At 43.6% G+C, this 21,173-nt stretch overlaps 1 protein-coding gene across 1 annotated transcript; it reads right to left on the minus strand.

Annotated features, from left to right (window-relative positions):
- Positions 1-257: 257 nt before the first annotated feature.
- Positions 258-19,779, minus strand: mrc2 (mannose receptor C type 2). Its single transcript, XM_022739713.1, has 28 exons — positions 19,347-19,779; positions 17,428-17,601; positions 17,085-17,249; positions 15,549-15,662; positions 15,127-15,270; positions 14,849-15,040; positions 13,856-14,010; positions 13,560-13,664; positions 9,950-10,065; positions 9,669-9,817; positions 8,176-8,393; positions 7,651-7,793; positions 6,642-6,741; positions 6,396-6,525; positions 6,165-6,201; positions 5,895-6,054; positions 5,399-5,567; positions 5,168-5,310; positions 4,862-4,970; positions 4,381-4,547; positions 4,183-4,291; positions 3,836-4,074; positions 3,070-3,232; positions 2,720-2,869; positions 2,354-2,467; positions 1,009-1,188; positions 746-769; positions 258-622 (listed from the first exon to the last, which is right to left on the minus strand). The coding sequence occupies exons 1-28, from the start codon at positions 19,777-19,779 to the stop codon at positions 402-404; spliced, it is 4,323 nt and encodes a 1,440-aa protein (XP_022595434.1). The 3' UTR covers positions 258-401.
- Between the last annotated feature and the right edge of the window lie 1,394 nt (positions 19,780-21,173).

Consider the following 21,173-nt stretch of genomic DNA (forward strand, 5'->3'; position numbering starts at 1 on the left):
ATTTCATGAAACCGATTTTATGCTGAACTTTTCCAGCTGCGATAAAACTAAACTCCCAGTAGATCCATCTATGGCCTTCATGGATGCTTTCAGGGAAATGCTGTACATATGGAATGATCCGATTTGCCTGGAGAGAAATTTGTACAACTGTTAAGTCTTGGCAAAAGAGGTTTGAAAAAGCGGGGGATTCAATTTAAGAACTAAATATCTGCTGCGCTCTACACAGCCCTTCAGCACTTTAAAAATCTTTTTTTTTTTTTTGGTTTCAAAAGAGACAGCTACAAAAAAAAAACATAAATGCCACAATGTGTTTCTGAGCCAGCACACTGAAATCAGCCTCTCCGGTGTCAGGTCGGGTCCAGTCTTGGGATGGTCAGCGCGTCTGTCCAGATGCAGCTCTGCTACTCTGGCTGCTCGTTCAGCTCCATGTCGGACACCAGGATGTTCTTCTCGGTTTGCTCGGTAAGGCTGGAGTTGGTGCGGCTGTAGCGGGCTCCTTCGTAGGACCCCCGTGACCCAACAGTTCGCCGACGGTACAAGTAGATCACGCCGACGATCAGCACCACCAGCACCAGGCCCGTCACAATGACGACAATCAGGGTTGGTAGATGGTCGCCATCCACTAGTCGTAGACAGAAGATAGAAATCTTGATTAGCATACATGCAGCTGATTCACTTTTGTGGTAAACATACATGATACGTTTTAAGTGCACACATTAACATGGCAGCTGATAATCACACTTACATGTTACAGCTGAAGTTTCAGCACCTGCAAACAGAAGAAGGGAGAGTGAATTAATTGCTTTTAATTGTACTTCCATTTCTCTAAACATTACAATCCAGTCAAGGTTTTTCACTTCTCTATAAGCCAACATGGATCATTATCCTCAATGAACATTGTCAGCATATATGAAACCTTGAAAACAATTAAATTTTCTCTAGTTTCGTTGCTGAATAGTTTGTACTCAAACTCAACAGACTCAATTCAAATGACTTGTGTGTGCTTACTGCGTGGCTGTTTGCAGATGACTCCGTGTGTGCGGTTTCTGCAGGAGCCCGGCTTCCACAGGCCGGTGTTGCTCTGGATCCAGAAGCAGGAATTAGGAGACAGAACAGAGAAGGCGAGGTCGTGCGCTTCCCAGTTGGTGTATGACATCTCTGTTTCCTCACTCCACACTAGACCTCTACCTGCAGCGGGAAAACAAGCACACACAGTCAGAGAAGTAAACAGTCTCTAGCAGGGTTTGAATTAGGTTGGATTGGGTAGGTCTGAGCCCCCTTGATTCAGACTTGGACCCCCCCAAAAGAGGTAAAAACAACAGTTTGAGGGGTTGAAACATTGATACATTTTTCTGACCCAGAATTGTTAATATTACAATATATTTCCCATATTCATGCCTGAAAGAATCTTCTCATACAATTTCCGACACCTCTGAAGTGGACCATACCATTTCTTAACCTTGACGTTAGTTGAACGCGCATGTTCTCAAATCTCAGTCAACATGCATAGAGCAGAGACTAGACAGTAGCAGTAGCTTACTATCTAGTTTGTTTAATACACTTTACTTACTCTTAATTAGTTTCTGAATTAGATTGTGTTAAGGATCTACAGATAAAAGCTAATGTTAGCTAGCTTCTAACTTTAACCTAAAGTTACAGTTCAGCTAACTAATGTTAGCTAGCTGAAAGCGCACCCTTTCATTTCCAATGTTGGTTTGGCGTTCCATTACCAATATAAAAATGTCATATATGATCTAATCAGTCATGAGCAGTGAGACAATGGATGATTAGTTGTTGTACACGCTGATTTTAACATAGAATTTATCAGTCTATCATAGAGTTTCATCATAGCATGTTCTCTGTTGAGTCTTAGAGGTTTCCAATTTAAGATTTACTTCTTCCTCTTACCTAACCAGGTATGTTTCAGGGCATTTCACTCAAATTACGTAATAGCGTGATAATAATGCTGTTAAATACATTTTTCCAAGATACTGCACCATTTATTTGACATGAGAGAAACAATCTAACTCAGGTTTCCTCTCCTTAATTAATTCTTTCATGATTATTCTATTAAAAAAATCATAATCAATCAGGTTAAACGTATTAAATTAGGAAAATTATCTGCAAGCAGAGCAAGATAATTTTACTAAAAGTGGCATCAAATTATTAAGTTTGGATTTAACTTTTGAAAAGTTCAAGGTTAGTAAGTCTGCTGCTGTGGAGAGAGATGGGAAGGACTGTGTGTGTGTGTGTGTGTGTGTGTGTGTGTGTGTGTGTGTGTGTGTATGCGTGTGTGTGTGCGTGCGTGCATGCGTGCGTGCGTGTGTGCGTGTGTGCGAGAGAGAGGCTGGACCTTTCACACTGATGCCCAGCCAAGCTCCATGTGCCTGTTCTGCATAGCTCTGGATGTGCTCCCACACAAATCCGTTCTCAGTCTCATCCAAGATAGAGAGAAGTTCTGCTCCCACTAGAGGAGAGAAAAAGAGAGAAACAGACAGAGATGGAACAAAACAGGATTGATCATGTAGCGAGATTCAGCAATGGTGCAGCAGGCTCAATGAAACACTTCTAAATTTAGACATATTGATGCATTTGGTCAATTGTGTTTGCAGTCGAGAAGGTCAGAAGTGTTTCAATTGGTTTTCAATTCAGTGTCATGAGCTGTACGGGCAGCACAGCAGGAGTATCAGCACAGACTGACCAGTGTAGGTGTGTGTACCTTTTTTACAGGACATGCGTGCATCTTGCTGCAGTTTAAGACTTTGCAGGTTGAAGGTGTAACAGTGGTTTCTGAAAGGCACCCACGACCACTCTCCCAGAGAGTGGGGGCAGATGCCAGGGTAGCTCCACTGGTGACCCACAGGCTCATCTGGCAGGGAGAAAAACAACAGGGATTAACTCATTTTAATATAACCCCAAGATGAAACAGGGAAAATTAATGAGGGAATATTAATAAAAAGTTTAGGATTTTACAAGGTGTTTGTACACACCACAGCATTCTGCATGTGAATAACCGTCTAGTGAACATACAAACATGCTGTATATCGCTATTATACTGCACACACATACCACTAATCTGACAGATAGCAGCCTCCAGTTTAGCATCACAGGGCGTCATAGTCCACTGCCCAGTAGTGGTCATGTGACCGCATCCAGCCATCTGATTGGGCTCCCCATCTTTCCAGTTTGAATATGACACTTCCTCTTCTCCTAGCCAGGTGAAGCTCCGTCCCTGAAAACATGATAAAAATAATAAGTTGCACATCACTGCCTGATGTAGCCTGGAAAACACTGTTGTATTGTCACTGTTGTGATTCTAGTGATGAATTAAAGGTCCTATATTTTACACTTTCCCTGTGTTTTTCCTTGAAGTGGTGATCCATACAAAACATATATTTGTTGTTTTAAGAACCAAAAACCGTCAGTGTAGTTTTACATCTTCTCTCTCAGGCTTCTCTTGGGAGCTCTAGTAACAACAGGTCGGTGGTCTGACTGGTTTCTGAATTATCTAACAAAAATATAGTAGATTTCAGGTAAACACACTGAGAAACCAAATCCTGCAAGGTTGGATGGTGGGTCCAGGTGGGCGGGGCTTCGAGCATGTGTGAGAGCCGTGACTGCTTTGTTATGAATTCACAAAGTTACAGAAGTCCTGACAGCTCGTTTTAAGGGCTCAGTTTCTGAATACATTTCTCTGAGGACTGAGCGCTTTGATACTTTCACAGTATTAATATCAAACCTAGACCTCCTTTATAATCAAAAAAGACATGGACATCTACCTTTATACAGTATGGGACCTTTAAAAAAAAGCTATTCTGTAAGTTAATAGGCTCACTCCGTAGTTGTAGAGAGCAATCCAGGCTGGCCGGTGCAGGCTGTTGATCAGCAGCGTGAGGTACGCCTGCTGGTAGGGATCCTTCACTGTGGCTAGAGTCCCATTCAAAGATTCGCACAGGTGCAGAGCGCCAGTCCAGTCCAGGCGCTTCTCCACCACCCGGTACGTCACTCCACCAAGATCCAGAGGCTTTGACAGGGAGGCAGGAATCAGGGTGGGTGCTGGGGGGAGACCTTGGTCTGACAACACAACAAATATTTAATCTAAGTCAACACACTACTGTTTGTGGTGCAAGAGATCTCCACTTTTAAAGCACACATTGTTGTGGTTGTAATTGAATGTCGCACCTTGATGCCTTTGACAAATGAAGCCATTGCTTTCCATCTCACAGGCACGGGAAGCCCACATGCCGGTATTCTTCTGTGGGTTCCCATGAATCATCACCACACAGTTTCCCTGAGAGGTGACAGTGACATCATCAGAACAGGAAGAAGATCGAGGACAACACCATGACATGAGTGGCGATTGGTGGGTGTTGTGAGTACCCGGGTCTTGTTGTGGTGTGGTCCGCTGTTGTCGAGTGGCTCTCCAGGGGCCCAGTTGGTGTAACTGAGCAGGCTAGTCTTGGCCCACTGGAAATGACCTTTAGAGTCTGAGGTCAAACCCATCCAAAGGTCAACACTGGCATTGTTGAGCAGGGTGGTGACAAAGGCTGTGAGGAGGAGAATCCATTGCATGACAGAGTGCATGTGGGTTGAGAGACGTATCAATATCAATAGGCAATCAATTCCTATGAAAATAAAATGTAGTATAACACACTACTTCCATCTGATGCTGCTTACAGGGACAGATAAAACAAATTTACCTTCTAAATATAATTAGACCTAAAAAAAAATTTAAAAAAAGCAATCTACATTCAAGTGGAAAAGTAACTTCACAAACTTAAATTGGGTCAACCCTCAACCCTCCACCCTCCACCCCCCCTCTGCTTGTGACTGTATGCCAGCTGTAATCTGCTGTAATTACCTTGCTCCAGATGATTGGACACCACTGCCAGTACACCTCCCTGTGTCTCACATTTCAACTTGGATGCAGACCATGTGACCCGGTATGACTGATCAAACACCCTGAAACACTGCAGAAACAGCAGCACGGCACAGGTTAGGTTTGATCAGGTTGAGTTAAGACAGCAAAGGTTGCATGAAATAAAACCTTAGGTACTTACTGTTCAGTTCAGTCACTGCCTGTCTGGAACTGTTTATTTATTTGATGCACTTATAAAAACTAACATGTTAAATACACTATAAAAATCCTGGAGCGTTGTAGCTCTACCTTATGCTGATAGGAAGCCCATCCATCTGGACAGCCTGCAGGTGGGTGGGGGGAGGATGGTGTTGGAGGAATGGTCCCTGTGACATTCACTCTCTTGCAGATGTAGGGCAGGTCAGAGTGGCATTTTTGATCAGCCCAGTCCGCTGTTTGGAAGTAAAAAACACCAAGCTCACATAAGTGCACTGCATTTGATTTAGTCTCTTGCGGCTGTCTTATCCCGGCTCTTTTCACCTTTGCTGGCGGACATCTGGACACATTTGCGATCACGGCTGAGTGGGTGGGGCCTCCCAAGAGCCCAGGACACGTAATTGAGCACAGAGTGGTCAGACCAGCGGAAACGGCCGTCGTTATCGTAGGTATGAAGCCCCAGCCACCAGTTGTCACCTTCCACTTTCTCCATCTGAACGTGGGAGGGTAACAGAACGAAAAAGCCTGTCATGACTACAGAGTCCTTTAAACATACAAGGCTTCTCTATAGAAAAGTAATACTTCAGATTTGTACCAAAGCGTCACTGTAAATACACAGTTACACAATCCTAGACTGGAGTTACACAGCTTGGTTGCTATGCAGAACACAGACGCCACAATTAGTGGTGACTTTCACATACAAGTTTGTGCTTGTTGGGTATACTTCATGGCTTTCCCCAGATGAAGCTGGGCTGCTCGTTAAGACCATCGTAATCAATTGCATTTTTGGATTAAATCATTTTGATAAAGTGTTCAGTGCCTTGCGTAAAGTGTTGGCCAGGAAAGCCTCTTCCTCAGCTGAGTGGACGGAAGCCAGCGAAGACTCAAACCACGAGCAAATCCTCTGGGCCTGGTCCCAAGTGGTGCGGTGGTCAAAAAATTTATACTCAGCCTCCTGGAAGGCAATCCACTCTGGTGAACTGGTTCCTGACCAACCATGGTGAGACATAAAAGGAAGGTTTTAATATATACACTCAGGAGATAATTTCAGTGTGTTGAGAGGTAAAGCTGAAAGCTAGGAAAATAACACTGACCTTCAGAGACCTCTGGTTCCTTCTCAACACTACCTAAAAAACACATAAACAAGGTAAAGGTGTATTAATGACATATAAATGCCCCAAACATGAGATGTAGGTGGAAAAAGCACAAATTAGAAAATCAAAAACAGATGTAGAATTTAAGTATGTCCAGGACTAATGTACCAATCCAACCCACAGAACCTTTTAACACAGCCCAAAGAAACGGTCCAGTGCAGTTGTACCTCTGGGGATCTTGCAGATCCAGTCTAACTCAGACTCGCAGTGCATGGCCAGCCAGGTCATAGTGCCCAAGTCTGCTGCAGCACACTGCCGAATGTTGTAGTAGTAGCGGCCAAAGTTCTGGTACGTGAACTGAGACACAAACAAAGATGAACAGATTCTGTTTCAAGCATTTTTGAAATTCAGAATCAGCTGGTACACAGTTAAGTTTTTAACTTTTTGGACCAGGTATCATTTTCATTACTCACAGCCAGTCCGTCACTCCACTTCCAGCTGCCACCATTGTCCATCGGGTTCCTGCGGTTCAGTCCAATCCAAAACCAGTGCTGCTCATGGTCCTCAGATTCCCTGTGGAACACATCATCATCATCATCATCATCATCATCATCATCATCATCATCATCATCATCATCATCATCATCATCATCACCATCACCATCATCACTATCATCACAGTCATCATCATCATCATCATCACTATCATCATGGTCATCATCATCATCATCATCACCACTATCATCACTATCATCATCATCATCATCACCATAACTATAACCATAACCATCATCATCATCATCATCATCATCATCATCACCACTATCATCACTATCATCATCATCATCATCACCACTATCATCACTATCATCATCATCATCATCACCACTATCATCACTATCATCATCATCATCATCACCACTATCATCACTATCATCATCATCATCATCACCACTATCATCACTATCATCATCATCATCATCACCACTATCATCACTATCATCATCATCATCATCACCACTATCATCACTATCATCATCATCATCATCACCACTATCATCACTATCATCATCATCATCATCACCACTATCATCACTATCATCATCATCATCATCACCACTATCATCACTATCATCATCATCATCATCACCACTATCATCACTATCATCATCATCATCATCACCACTATCATCACTATCATCATCATCATCATCACCACTATCATCACTATCATCATCATCATCATCACCACTATCATCACTATCATCATCATCATCATCACCACTATCATCACTATCATCATCATCATCATCACCACTATCATCACTATCATCATCATCATCATCACCACTATCATCACTATCATCATCATCATCATCCCCATAACTATAACCATAACCATCATCAGTATCATCATCACCATAACTATAACCATAACCATCATCATCACCACATATCAGCTGGTCAGAGGTGCACACCTACCCGAAGGCCTCATGGAGGATCTGCAGAATAAAGTGCTCCTCGTCAGGGCCACTGATGCTCAGCAGGTTGGCTCCATGTTTCTGGCAGAACAGGTGAGCCTGCAGCCAGCTCAGCTTCTGCTCCAGCTGGGGGAAATGAAACACCTGCACACAGGTAGTGCTGACATGTAATTATAGTCTAATTACAAATGGTGTAAAGCAAGCAGTCCTAGCATTACTATTACTGCTGTTCCAACCATTAGTAATAAAAAATGAGCATTCCTACTTTTTTTTTTTAGGAATTACCATTCCTGAAATCTATCCAGAACTAAAAGATGGCAAAATTCTCCTACTGCTTAAGCCAAATAAAACATAAAAATACCCACTGATTATCTGTAAAAATGTATCGCAACAAGGCTGAAAACAGGACGCTTAGGTCATGAAAAGTTCACATAAGAAGGCACAGGACAGCGAAGTAAAGGATGACTGAAGTTAAAAAGACACTTCCAGCAGAGTGCTGATGGTGTGAAATGTTTCTGGGATGAACCTTGTAGCAGTAGCGTAGGTTACTGTTGCTCTTCCAGCCAGTGGGACAGGAGCCGCTGAGACTCGGGGTGGGCTGAGGGACTGGGGGCTCGGGGCTCAGAGACGTGTCCTGGTTCTGTCGGCAAATGAATTTCGCCTTCGATGACGCACACTCCCTCACCTCCCACAGACCTGTTGCGAAGCCTGTCACCATGGAAACACAGCCGCCGTGGACGTTGACTGAAATAGATACAGGGTGAAACGTAGGTGAGCGGAGAGAGAGAGAGAGAGAGAGAGAGAGAGAGAGAGAGAGAGAGAGAGAGAGAGGCTGCACTGATGAAATGTGTGGAAATAGATGATGATGATGATGTGGAGGAAGAGAAATGACTGCCCGGGCTCTATTCCTCGAAACTGCCTTATGTATCATAGTTTCAAAAAATGTGTGTGTGTACTCCAGTGGAGGCTGGTGTGATGGACTCATTTTATTTCACTATATAAAAGATTTACAGATGAGATTTATAAAATGCTGCATGTAAGACCTTTAGATTCTTTTGTCCTTTTTTTCTTCTTCCCCCTGAAACTTTTGGGAGGATTATGAGTATGAGTACTAACAAGTGTCAATACTTGAAATAATGTCATATGACAAAAACCTTCAGAAAAAGTTAAAAAATGTCAGTCTTTAACCAGCCAACCCAACTAAAGTAAGATACTAGAGCCATAATCCGTGCAGAGGTCAGGCAGTCCATATCTTTGGATCTATCGAGCCACAGGACTCGCCCCCACAACTGGGTTTTGAATATGTCTGAAGGTCTGGTTTAGAAATTATGGCTACTGTGAATCCAAAATCCACAATAGCCTACATTTCAAAAAGGAGAATCCTCCTGTTTGGGGCTTCATTCCTGTGCTGCTGCCGTGACAGTTTGTTGGAAGACAAAACTATGACAGTTCCAGTTACCATTTCCTCAACAGGTCTAATTTTGATTCATTAAGTAAAAAATCAGAACATACGTCTGTTGTCTGGTTTTGACTGCTGCTGATAATTTTCTTAGGTAGTCAGATTGTCAGCCAGTCAAAGATCTTCTTTTCAGATTAAATCCAAAACTGGCTCTGGTTCAGAATGCAACTCATGATTTGGCCAATTGAAAATCTCAAGCTATAGATTAGATGAAACTTTAATAATCCCCTCAGGGAAGTGAACTCATCATGGCAACAAGGACAAAGACATGGATACACAATGGAGGGAAGACACTGTAACAACCAATAAATAAAACACAATAAAAACGCTGCAAAAGATATAAAAGAGTAGAGCAGAATCAGGTAGACCAAAATAAAAACCTTATGTACTTATGCAGTTTGAGCTCCAGGTGGTATTAAATCTGATTTCTCTTTCATTCAATAATTTACATCCTTAAAACTGACAAACCACAAACATGACAATCTATTTTTTTTTTTTCTACCAATAAGTTACTTTCGTTCATTCACTAACTCATTTCAACATGACGTGTCATGACCTACTTGGCTGGTCTCGATTCCAGTTGGTGTAGGACACTTCATCGCCGCTGAGCCACTGGAAAGAGCCGGGGTTGTTCTGCTCGCGGAGGCCGATCCAGAAGGAATCTCCAGAGCGACCGAACAACAGGCTGTTGGCGAAAGCCTGCTCGAACCTGTGAAGGTTTAAAGAGGCTTATAGGAGCGGTAGCAGTGACCGAACATGCTGTCATGTCTTTGAATTGCTGCAAGGGAACAGTTGTGAATGTGTGTGTGTGTGAAGGTATGTGTATGTTGCTGCGCATTACCTATTTGTAATGGTAACAAGGGCGGCTCCATGGTCCTCACAGGATTTCTTGGCCTCATCAAAGGTGAGCAGATCTTCTCCCACCCAGTAACAAGCTGGACTGTGCCATTTCCAACCCTGAGAGGAGAGAAGAAGAGAGGGGAGGAGAGGAGGAGAAGAGAAGACAAGAAAGGAGAAGAGAAGAAGAGAAGAGAAGAAAGGAGAAGAGCAGACAAGAAAGGAGAAGAGAAGACAAGAAAGGAGAAGAGAAGGCAAGAGAAGAAAGGAGAAGAGCAGACAAGAAAGGAGAAGAGAAGACAAGAAAGGAGAAGAGAAGAGAGGAGAAGACAAGGAGAAGAGAAGAGAAGAAAGGAGAAGAGCAGACAAGAAAGGAGAAGAGAATAGAAGAAAGGAGAGGAGAAGAGAAGACAAGAAAGGAGAAGAGAAGAGAAGAAAGGAGAAGAGCAGACAAGAAAGGAGAAGAGAATAGAAGAAAGGAGAGGAGAAGAGAAGACAAGAAAGGAGAAGAGAAGAGAAGAGAAGAAAGGAGAAGAGAAGACAAGAAAGGAGAAGAGAAGAGAAGAAAGGAGAAGAGAAGACAAGAAAAAGGAGAAGAGAAGAGAAGGAGATGAAAAAAACCCCAAAATAAAAAGAAACCTATGAAAGAGTGGAAACTTCTACCGAGGCTGAGCAACTCTTTAAACTTTCAAATTCAATCATTTGAAATCCGGATCCGTATGTGCATCAAAATACACATGAAAACATGCTGATGCAGATTGTCAGATAAGGCTTTGTGTATGGAGGGACAGCGCAAAATTTGAAGTGAGTCAGACTCATGACTACTGGGTTAAACTGTGAAAATGTTTCAGTAACACTGCTCGCTTAGGCCAACAACAAACTGGAACAGTTCAAGGAAAATAGAGCATCAAATAACACAGAACTTTTTTTCGGGCGGAGGCATTATTCGTTCCACTTCAAACAGTAATCACTTTATTCCCTTGCCCTTAAACTTCCACTAAATTTCAGTCGCATCTGTGAAGTACTTTTAAACATATTCTACTAACTAGCACAGACAAACAAGACCTGAAACTCCCTCGCAGAGGTATCTCAGAAAACAATCTATCAGTCAAAACAGAAAGAAGTCCGACTTTATCCCAGAGGGCAGAATAAAAAAAGAATCTATGCATGCAGAAGTAACTTTTCCTTGGCTTCAGTCCCTGCTGCCAGCTCATGTAGCGTAGTTGCGGATGTGTACAGACGCAGAGAGCAGCCAAATCACACAGGGTCAAGAGGGGCGAGATATTGCGCAAAAAATGACAAGTGCGAGACAGTTTGTATACAGCTCTGTGTGAATGAGCTCAACCTCTGGCTTTTTGCGCAACCACGTTTGGCATCGACGACGGAAACCAAAGCGATTAAACATGTAGGAGAGGCTAGATCCGTTGAAACTCACATCTCCTTAACATTCGTCTTTATTTTCTGTCTTACAGTCAAAACATCAAGCATCTGCTGACTGACAGCTTATTACCATAACGTGACAATAATAGAATTATTTCTCCTTGTGTGTGGTAATGTTATCAACACCTGATTTCACCAGTATGACTATTCAACCACATACCCTCAATTTGCGTTTGTCAGAATCATCTGAAAACAAGTCTATTGTCATCGTATTTTACGTCTCTCTTGGTCAGATCAGTTGGTACGCACCAAACTCGGTCACATGATCGGCTAATACTCCTTGTACCCAAGGTAAACTCTGAATTTGGGAAGACTGTATTTGGAGCCAATGCCCCAGACACATGGAAAAAGCTACAGAGCAAAAATGGATAGTTTTATAAGCTATCCACTTTTTAGGAACAACATCATAAACCTTCCCAAAACAGCATGCAGTTGTTTCAGCTGATGAGACTGTGTTTTATAATCTTGGCATCTTATATGTTTAAAATTTTCCTTGTGTATTATTTATATTACAATTTTGTAATTTCGCTGTTTGTTATTTAAATTGTGTTGTAAAGTCTTTTTGGACTATCTGTTCATGAATTGTTTTGGTTTTTTCTCTTGGAAATGAGATTTCTATCTCAATGGGATTCACCGGAGTAAATAAAAGTTAAATGGATATACTGAGTTTTCATAGTGGAAATATTCCCACACTTGAAGCTTCTTCTTTTGTATTAGCAAATCAGCCTCGTCTTTCCTCTAGAAAGTGCCTCCAAAATTTGTAATTTCCAATCCAAAAAACATCTGAACATCTGGCGTATCTCTATCTTCAAACAGTTAAATAATCACAAAAATGAAGACAGGATCCCAGAGAGTTCACATTTTCAATTATTTCAGCCCACACCCCCCTTGTGGCTGAGGGGCCTCAGCAGCTGCTTACACCCGAGGCTGCCTCTGACATTAGCAATCAGTGCTTTCTCATCCCGCTGTTTAATCACACATGAAGCAACCGATCACTATCTTTGGAAAGAGAAAGCAAAGAAAGTAGAGGGTGTGAGGAGTTGCTGCTCCAGTGAGTGAGTAAAATGGCAACATTACAGTAATGAGCAATCCATTATGTTTTCTTGAGAGATGAGCTCAGCGCCGGATGGGGTAAATGGTTCGGGGGGATTCGTGTGGTGTAACGTTGCTGAAACGGTCAGCGGGCTCTCTGACGCTGTTGTTTCACATGTTGCGTGAGAGTGAGATCATCTGCTCGAAACAAAGCCGCGCTGCCACGGGGGCCCTGCAGCGTGTGCCAGGCCAAATGACCCCTGACACATTACCACCCATAATGCCTCCTCCCTCCTCCCACCTCCCACGGAGACGGGCTGAGATTCATTACACCAAACAAATGGTCCGTCCATACAGAGACGTTTGTTGAATGTAACAGCTGAGAACCAGCAAGACCCTCCACTTCAGATCATTTGCATCGTAAATCAACGCACACGCAAAAATATAGCGCTGCTGAGGGGCACAGAGGCATACAGACACACACTATGATAATCCCCTGTGTCACACCCACTGTATATTTTCAGCAATGGTCAGGTAGGGACAGGTCAGGTATGAGAGGCTGTGTGGTTTCATATGGAGAGAATTATGAAGTGTGAAATCAAAGATCTGTGGATGGACCTTCCAGATGTGATTCAATTCCACATGTGGGTACGAGCATCGGGCGTGACATCGCATATTAATGCTGTTTGGACTGTGTGCACTTGCTGAATGAAGATTAGAAAACATAATGTATGTTGTGTTTACCTTGTTTTGGCCTTGGAAAACTATGTGTTAAGCCAAAAGGGAGAGAGTGTGTGTGTGTGTGTGTGTGTGTGTGTCCAGAGCTGAGTTCGTCTGGTGTGCCTGTTCAGCTTCCAAGTGTTCAGGGAGTGATTTATATTACAGTTACAGACTGGAGGCGGACTAGTGGACCAGTGGAGGGGTGAGCGATGAAGGGGAGCTCTGGGAAAAGGGGGACAAAGATGAAGGAATGGCTGAAATATTTAGAATAATAATTATGCTTCCTGTAACACTACAGACCGTCAGCAGCCGGAGTAAGAGCACTGAAATGCAGCAGGAGATTTGAATATGAGTCTTTATGGCGTAAAAAAGGTCAAGGGAAAAATGAGGCACCGAATGCACCGAGAGAAAAGGAGTAATACTTGTTTGCAGTCTTGGTGCTGTGGCTTCCCGACACTCTTTGTTCCTGGTTTCTTACAGATGGAGGGCAGGGTCATATTGCAAGGGCTGTCGTCCCAGCGGCCCTCCTGCACATGTAAAGCAAGGCACAAACAGACAGAGAGAGAGAGCACAGCTGTTAAATATATACAAATGGAGGAGAATCGTTGACAGTGAGAGTCCTTTACTGTGAGGTGAATGAGGCCCTGGCAAGGCTCCTCGGGGTTATTGTCAGCTCAGGAGGGGGGGGGGCGGGGGGGGGGGGGGGGGGTTCACTCACAGATCCCCAGATGGAGACGCAATCTTCTTGGGTGTTGCGGAAGTTATTGGGTTCAAAGGGGTGCCAGTAGGTGAAGATGACGGGTGTGTGGTCGGTCCACTGGAAGTCCATTTGCATGTCAGTGTCATGGAGCCCTATCCATAGTTGGTCGATGTCTGAGAGAGGACACAGATTGGACAGTCGGGTTAGGAGGACAAGAAAGAAACAGTATCCAACTATGACCTTCATATAAAATTCTCACATTTTCCATCAGGTTCAATAATTAAGCTGGAGCTGGATCCATGACCTAAAAATTTGTTTCCTCACTTCATGTGCTGTTTTTCAGCTCAGGAAAAGTCTGGTTTCCACTACAGCTGAGCTTGATGTGAAGATATGGGCAAATAATGTAATGTAGGAAAACAGCTGGAACCAATCACTTAATACAGTTAATATTTATCTAAATCAGTAAACATATCCAAATCTATCAGGAAGCTTTTTTAATTCCATTTTTTTGATATTGCACAGCTGAAAAATTGGTGTGTTTGTTCCACTGAGCTTCATGTACAAACTGAACAAGGGAATTTAAAGAGCGCTGTGGTAGATTTGAGTGTGTGAACTCTTTGTGAACCCGCTGCACTTCAAAATCAGTTACATGCACTCCTGTTCTTTCTTTTTGTTCTTGGTTGAGCGTGATGTTTTCTTTTTTCCTCTACATTTATACAGAAAAACATCAAAATCCCCGTCGAGAGTATATCTGAGAAAATGTACATTCATTTATTCCTTTGATTCAACGATGAGTGGGAACCCCAGAGGCACAGGAAAAGAAAGCAGGTTAACAGAAGGCCAGTTTAAGGTTGAAATACGAGTTTGATGTGTCAGGAACAATGATTAAACAAAGACAAAGTGAATGATGAATATGATTTGTGAGGGTTTCGTTTCATTTCTGGCTCCTGACAGCAGTGCAATTCAGAGGGAAAGTTACAGAACTATGAAAAAAAAAAAAGAATAAATCACCTCTCTTCAAGTTGCGCAGGATGAACTCCAGCTCAGGCAGGGTGTGGATGCTGATCAGGTTGGCTTCCATCTTCTGACAGGTTTTCTGAGCTGTATCCCAATCAAACTTCTCTGAAGTCAGCTTGTAGCAGCCAGCCTGGAAGGCCTGCCAGCCCACATCACACTCATACTTCTCATCATCTGCCCACGAGTCTGTGGGAGCAAAAAGACAACAAAACCCTGTGGCACGACTGTAACTGCTGTATTTCCCTTTGATGGACTAAGGCCTGTACACTGACCTGTAGTGAAGGGGTCCAGGGTGGCATTGGGCCTCTTCTTACAGACATATGGCAGAGCAACAGAACAATCGCGGTTCTGCCAACGACCCGATGACTCAGTCCTGATCACGGCGCAGTTCTCCTCCTCAGCGTGGTTTGGCTGGTCTGAGGATGACAGTAAGAAATGTAAACCTCTACAGAACATCACTAATGTCAAGACGCCCTTGTTCAAGGCACTTAACCCCTCAAATATTCTGGTGGTCAACAGTAAAAGACTGTGGCTGCACTGGACGGCCGCCAAGTGTGTGTTTGAACTCCGAGCAGAGCGTTGCTAAAAATGAAGAAAGCGTGCTCATTCAGCCTTCTGTGGGAAATAAAAAAAATATCATGCTTCAAGTTTATAAAAGAAAGGGGGGAAGGTTGATTTGGCTTTACAGGCTAACCTTGCTCCCAGTTGAGATATTTAAGAGGCGAGGAGTCGGCCCACTGCCAGCCTCCGTTGATGTCCAGGTCATTGAGGCCGATCCACAAAGAAGCACTGTAGCCAGTCAGTAAACCTGAAACAGCAGCACAACACCTTCCTCAGATGCTATAAAACATGACATGAGCAAAGTCAGTCGGCTTTCTCTGTGTACAACACAAGGAAACACTCGATACCGTGCCTCCACTTACACCTCACAGCCTCTCCGGTCAGCCATGATTTGAACTGTCAACACGCGACTGGGTAAATGGCAGAATAGTTGTGTATGAATTGCCTAAGTGTGGCCTGATATTGGCAGCAGGGGCACAACACCCCAGAAAATCAATTATTCCTGTTGGGAGAGTGAATGAGCAAACCAAACAGTCTGTGTTTGTCAGTAAGGCATTATGCTGCACAGCACATTTCAGTGCTATTGATTTTTCTTTTCTTTTTTTATTCGTCATAGGTAAGCTAAGAAACAAAGACTGTGACAGACATGGTAACATAGCCTCCTTTTAAAAGGTGTTATTGTGGAGTTTACTAAAGCCACTGTTTCTGACATGAGAGCTAAGGCTGAATTTGAACCTATGAGACGAGTGTGAAAATCAAGCAACAACCTCCTGCTTTTGAGTTTTTTTGAATGTCATATTGCACCGCAGGAAAAAAGCAAAATCAAGCAGCAACCTCCAGCGCTGAAAAACCAAGCCGACACTGAAGTAACAAAAAACTGCAGTTCCTCGAATGGCCACTTGAGTCTGGCTCCAAAGATGAGTCAATCCTCATAGCCCCTGTGTTAAAATGTCCAACTTCACAGCAGAAATAAACATGTTTACAGCCGGTTACAGGTAACAGTTTAAACCTTCATAAAAATATAAACAGGTTAGTTAAAAATCCATCCTCCTCGTACAGTTGTGATGAAGGAGGAAATTAGCTGTAGAGACCAAAAGTTATGTATAATTGAGGGTGTGTCGCTTTGAGTGACAGGTGGGCGAGCGTATGATTGCCACAAACTGGCATGCACCGAAGTCTCAGCTCCACACCCGCCCCACCTCTTTCCCCATTGTTGGATTAGTCGGGAGTTAGGGGCGGAGTCAGGCATTGCCAAAATGGCGACCGTGGAGCAGCCCACTCTGAGCTTCAAAACCGCTCTTCAGAGTGATGCCACGGAGGCTATGTCCATCTTTATTTACAGTTAATGGTGAAAATCTCAAAATAAAGAAAAACTCTATTTTTTTCTACTTTTGAACAGCAGTGTGTAAATCAATAGTTTAACTGTTTGCTCATTATTGATTGATTTGGGCTTGCTGCATGTTTCTGAGGCTTTATTTACTGATGTATCGTGTTCAGATAAACTGTGTCTATATACAGTGATTAAGTGTTATGTCGAGGACTAGTTAATAGGTAATAACAACCAGTGTAAATGATTATATGAAGACTTTATCACAACTGAAAAAAAAATGCATTTAAGTAGCTTCAGTAGGAGTGGACATCTCTTCACGTAAAAGTACACTGACTTTACCATTGATGTAGGTCTGCTCATGTAGCTTGGTGATGCTCAGCAGGTCTGCCCCCTGCTGCTGGCAACTGATCCGAGCCTCGCTCCATGACAGCGTAGCCTGGAAGTTAAACTGGTAACAGCTGTCTGTCAGTGGATCAGTATCCCAGAATGTCTCGCAGCCGCCGCCTGACAGTGAGGGGAAGAGAGAAAGATAAGGGGCCAGTTAGGCCAGAGGAGAAAGCAGGAGGCAAAAAGAGTTAAGTGGGAGGAAACTGTGGGGAGGCTGATTGAGTTTCTGGCAACGTTTCCAGTGAGCTGAGTGGTTTAAACAACACCGTGCTGAACTTGAAAAGTGATGACTCACTCTTGACTGGGCAAAACCCCCATCGCTCGTCCTTGCCATAGTCGAAGGTGGTGGCGCACCAGAGGTGACCATCCTCACGCCCGATGCTGGTGCAGCTGTGGAACCACTGGCCGTCATACAGGAAGGGCAGGTAGCAGGAGCGGCCGTGAGAGTTCCCCTGGATCGTATAGATCTCTGGCAAAGAGCAAAGAGAGGGGAGCCTTTAAACCCCTGCATGTGGCAGCAGAGCTGTGCCTCGTGTGTGTTGTCTAAAGTCAAGGCTGCACACTGCGCTGAACTCAAATACCTTATCTGTTTTCTCAGAAACTTGTGTAATCAAACAGAGGGTGGAAATAGAGGATGATGTTCCAGTCAAAACAACAAAGTCCAATAGTGGTCAGCAGAGGGAAGAGTAAACAAATAAAAACAGCTGTTATTAGGAAAACTACGTAACTTTTATGGTGAACTTTACGTGAAAACAGAATCAACAGCTATGGACTTAGAAAAAAACTGAAATGTTTATTCTCCAAAGCAAAGATGTTGAAGTGATAAAATGCAGTTTTTAGGGCAGTTTAACTAATAATCTGTATCTGATTTCTGCAGTTTGACAAAATACCCTGAGGTTGCCGTTCTACAGGAGTCTCTACTTTCCACCAGTCTAGTATGGTGTGAAGAAAAGGGCAACAGTGAGAGAGAGAGAGAGAGAGAGCGAGAGAGAGAGAGAGAGAGAGAGAGAGAGAGGGAGGGAGAGAGGGAGAGAGGGAGAGGCTGGATCTGTAGTGTTACCAAAACAAGTTAGGCCAATGGAAAGTAGGGCAGACATGTTAAACGAGGGAGGAAAAGATTTCTGAAGCTCCCTCCCTGACTTCCCTCTTCTCCACTCCACCGCTGTCTGGCTTCAGTGGAGCTGCTTCGCCGGCTGACTAATGTCAGAGGTATTCTCCTCTCCAGCAGCAAGTTGACTTCACAAAGAAACTTGTGAAGATCGGCACTTGAAAGTTAAAAAATGTCAATGCAACCCAATTCCCTTGCCACACAAAAAACAAAAAAAAAACAGGAGACTTAGGAGAGGAAGGATGAAGAAGAAAGTAAAGCGGAGATTTTCTGGTCTTACGTTCATGTCAGAACTGGTTTTAATTGCAGTTGAGCAGAGCCTGTTAACTACAGACTCGTACGTGAGCGGCACAGTGCAGTCTGTCAACAACCAACCGTGACATTTGATATTGGTAAGAGCGGCACTGACGGCGGAAATGAGGCTTAGCTGCAAACCACCCTGGTCGGATTTAATCGGGACTGAAAACTATATATAAATAGAACTATACTTGAGGGAAGGGACGACTCTGTATGTTTACTGCAGTTTACAAACACCGGCTATGTTTTCCTTGGCTTTCTGACTGGCAGACATCCACTTGTCCTAAAAGATTCCCTAAAAGCAACCATTTGATCAGATACAGCTGTGGCATCCACAACAGCGGGTCTGTCCGCCGCACTGAGGCAGCAAAACATACAGTGGAGGAGCAACTGGGTCACTACAGCTGGGGAGATGAGAATGAGTTGCAGACTCTTTGAATGGGCGCAACATCTGTGATCTCATCTCTGATTTTTCGTATATCATTCTATTTATTATTTATTTCTAAATAGTTTTGTCTTAGTTTTGTTTCTAGGTTCATCCATCTTTGGACTAATGAATGTGATCACCTCCCTGTATAATAGAAAATCATTTACAGACTTGATTAGCCAAGTACGATACATTAAGTGTGTGTATCTTGTATGTTTGTATGTATCCATTGTATTTTCTATATAAAATTAAATGTTGCTCAAGATTAATGGTTTGAAAAGTGAAGGTACTTTGCATGAGAAAGAATGGCAAGAGGTAAAGACTCTACATCAGTCTGAGGAAGCCTTGCCATTCAGATGGGAACTACTTTGATTATGCTTACCGCGATATGTCTTAGCACACAGGTCCTGCACACCACCATACACAGTCCATTTGAGATTGGAGGGGGGGGCGGTTGAGGAGGAGTTCCAAATCGAGGGCGAGGGAAGGTAGTTGTTGAGGTTGTCCAGCATCTGGCCACAGCTCCAGGTCCAGCGCACTCTGGGCGGCTCGCGGTCACAGGTGTACACACCCAGAGGAGACCTGTCCGATCTGGAGGTGAAGTTACCCGTGGTCACGCCCAGGCAGAGCGAGGAGCCCAGGTTGAACAGACGCCCGCGGGTCACCCACTTCCAGCGCTGGTTGGCTTCCTCACAGGAGGCTGACAGGATGAGGGAGTGATCCTGCACCCCCAGGCACCCTCGGGTGCCCTCATGGAAGAAAGCAAAGTCGTCAGAGTCCAGCGGCGCTGTGCAGAGAGAGGGAAACAACGGCATTAGTCGATCGTGCTGATGAAAACAGGATCCCATGTTGGCAGCTAGTGTGGCAAGAGATGAGGTCAGGGCCTGGATCAATATCTCCAGTAATAGATGCAGTGCTGGGTTATATCGACTCTGAGTCCTCCCTGTGTAATACACATCAGTGGTATTAATCCTCTAATAATCCTGTAATAATCCTACAATCCTGTATAAACATTATATGACAGGGGTCTCAGCAGGAACTAATTGAAATGACATGCAGTTAACTGTGAAAAGTGCTCGCACATGTTTTTAATGCAAGGTTAGCAATTACAGTTGAAGTATTTCACCAGGTCTCAAGAATTCACCCTGTTTAACCTGGACTGGCCTCTCTCCCTGTTCAGTCTGAGGTGTCTGGGTCTCCTGGTTGTGACCACAGAGAGAGAGCAGCTGTTGGTGCATTTGGGGGATAAATATATAATGACACTTATCACGGGAATCTGTAGAGTGACTCACACGTGTAACTGAACGTGTTAACGGGTCTAAATTTGATTAATATGACGAAACTGTAATGATCCTCGGGGGGTGAAATGGGGAAGTGTTTTCAGCCTGCTGACTTCTCACTACTGTACACTGATGTCTTTATAGGCTTCACTGCAGTATGATTCTCCGAGGAGCTGTATCTGTTTGCAAGGTGTTACCCACAGAGCCCTACATTATTCTCATACACATCTCCTACATCCAAAATAAACAAAATGTTAACGAAAAAGAAAGAGTCACTGAAAAAAAATAAAAAAAATAAAAAAAACGTGTTGAACTTAACACATCCAGAGCAGAGGCTGGACGCCAGACGCAGTGACTGGAATTTCGGGAACAAAAACCCAACACCCTTTCTCCAAAAAAACTATGTGGTTTTGCTTCACTTCTGTTTTTCTTTTTCTTTTTTTCTTGAAGGATTTAGAGATTGGTAACCACGAAGCCAGGACTGTGAATGTGCTGGTGTGTGGTAGCGAACGTGTGTGAAGGTGGGAGAAAGAAGAAAGACAAAGATATGCATGTTAGGAGTGTAGGAGTGACTCTAAATTAAAACTGCTTTAAAAAAAAAAACAAAAAAAAAAAACATATCCCCAAAATACACATGAATCTCTTCTCTGAGACCTGTGATTCAGAGGAGAGACAGCGAGAGAGCCTCAGCATTCCTCCTTCGGCGGGCTCCTGTGAGAGGCCAGGAAGTGGGGTAGGTGGGAAAGATCACTGGGCATTTGGTTGAAAAACACGACTCTCACATGTGGCGACTTGAGCCCGCTTGAATCCCTCGTTTCCCCTACCTCTCAGCTCAAATGCTCTGCACCTCCTGCGCTGCCTTTATGGACACAGAGACAATGGAGTCTCATGAAGAGCCCCATAAAAATCCCTGTAATCTGGAGGAGACG

Source organism: Seriola dumerili, unplaced genomic scaffold, assembly GCF_002260705.1.
Source record: "Seriola dumerili isolate Sdu_G_001 unplaced genomic scaffold, Sdu_1.0 BDQW01000044.1, whole genome shotgun sequence".
Lineage (NCBI taxonomy): Eukaryota > Metazoa > Chordata > Actinopteri > Carangiformes > Carangidae > Seriola > Seriola dumerili.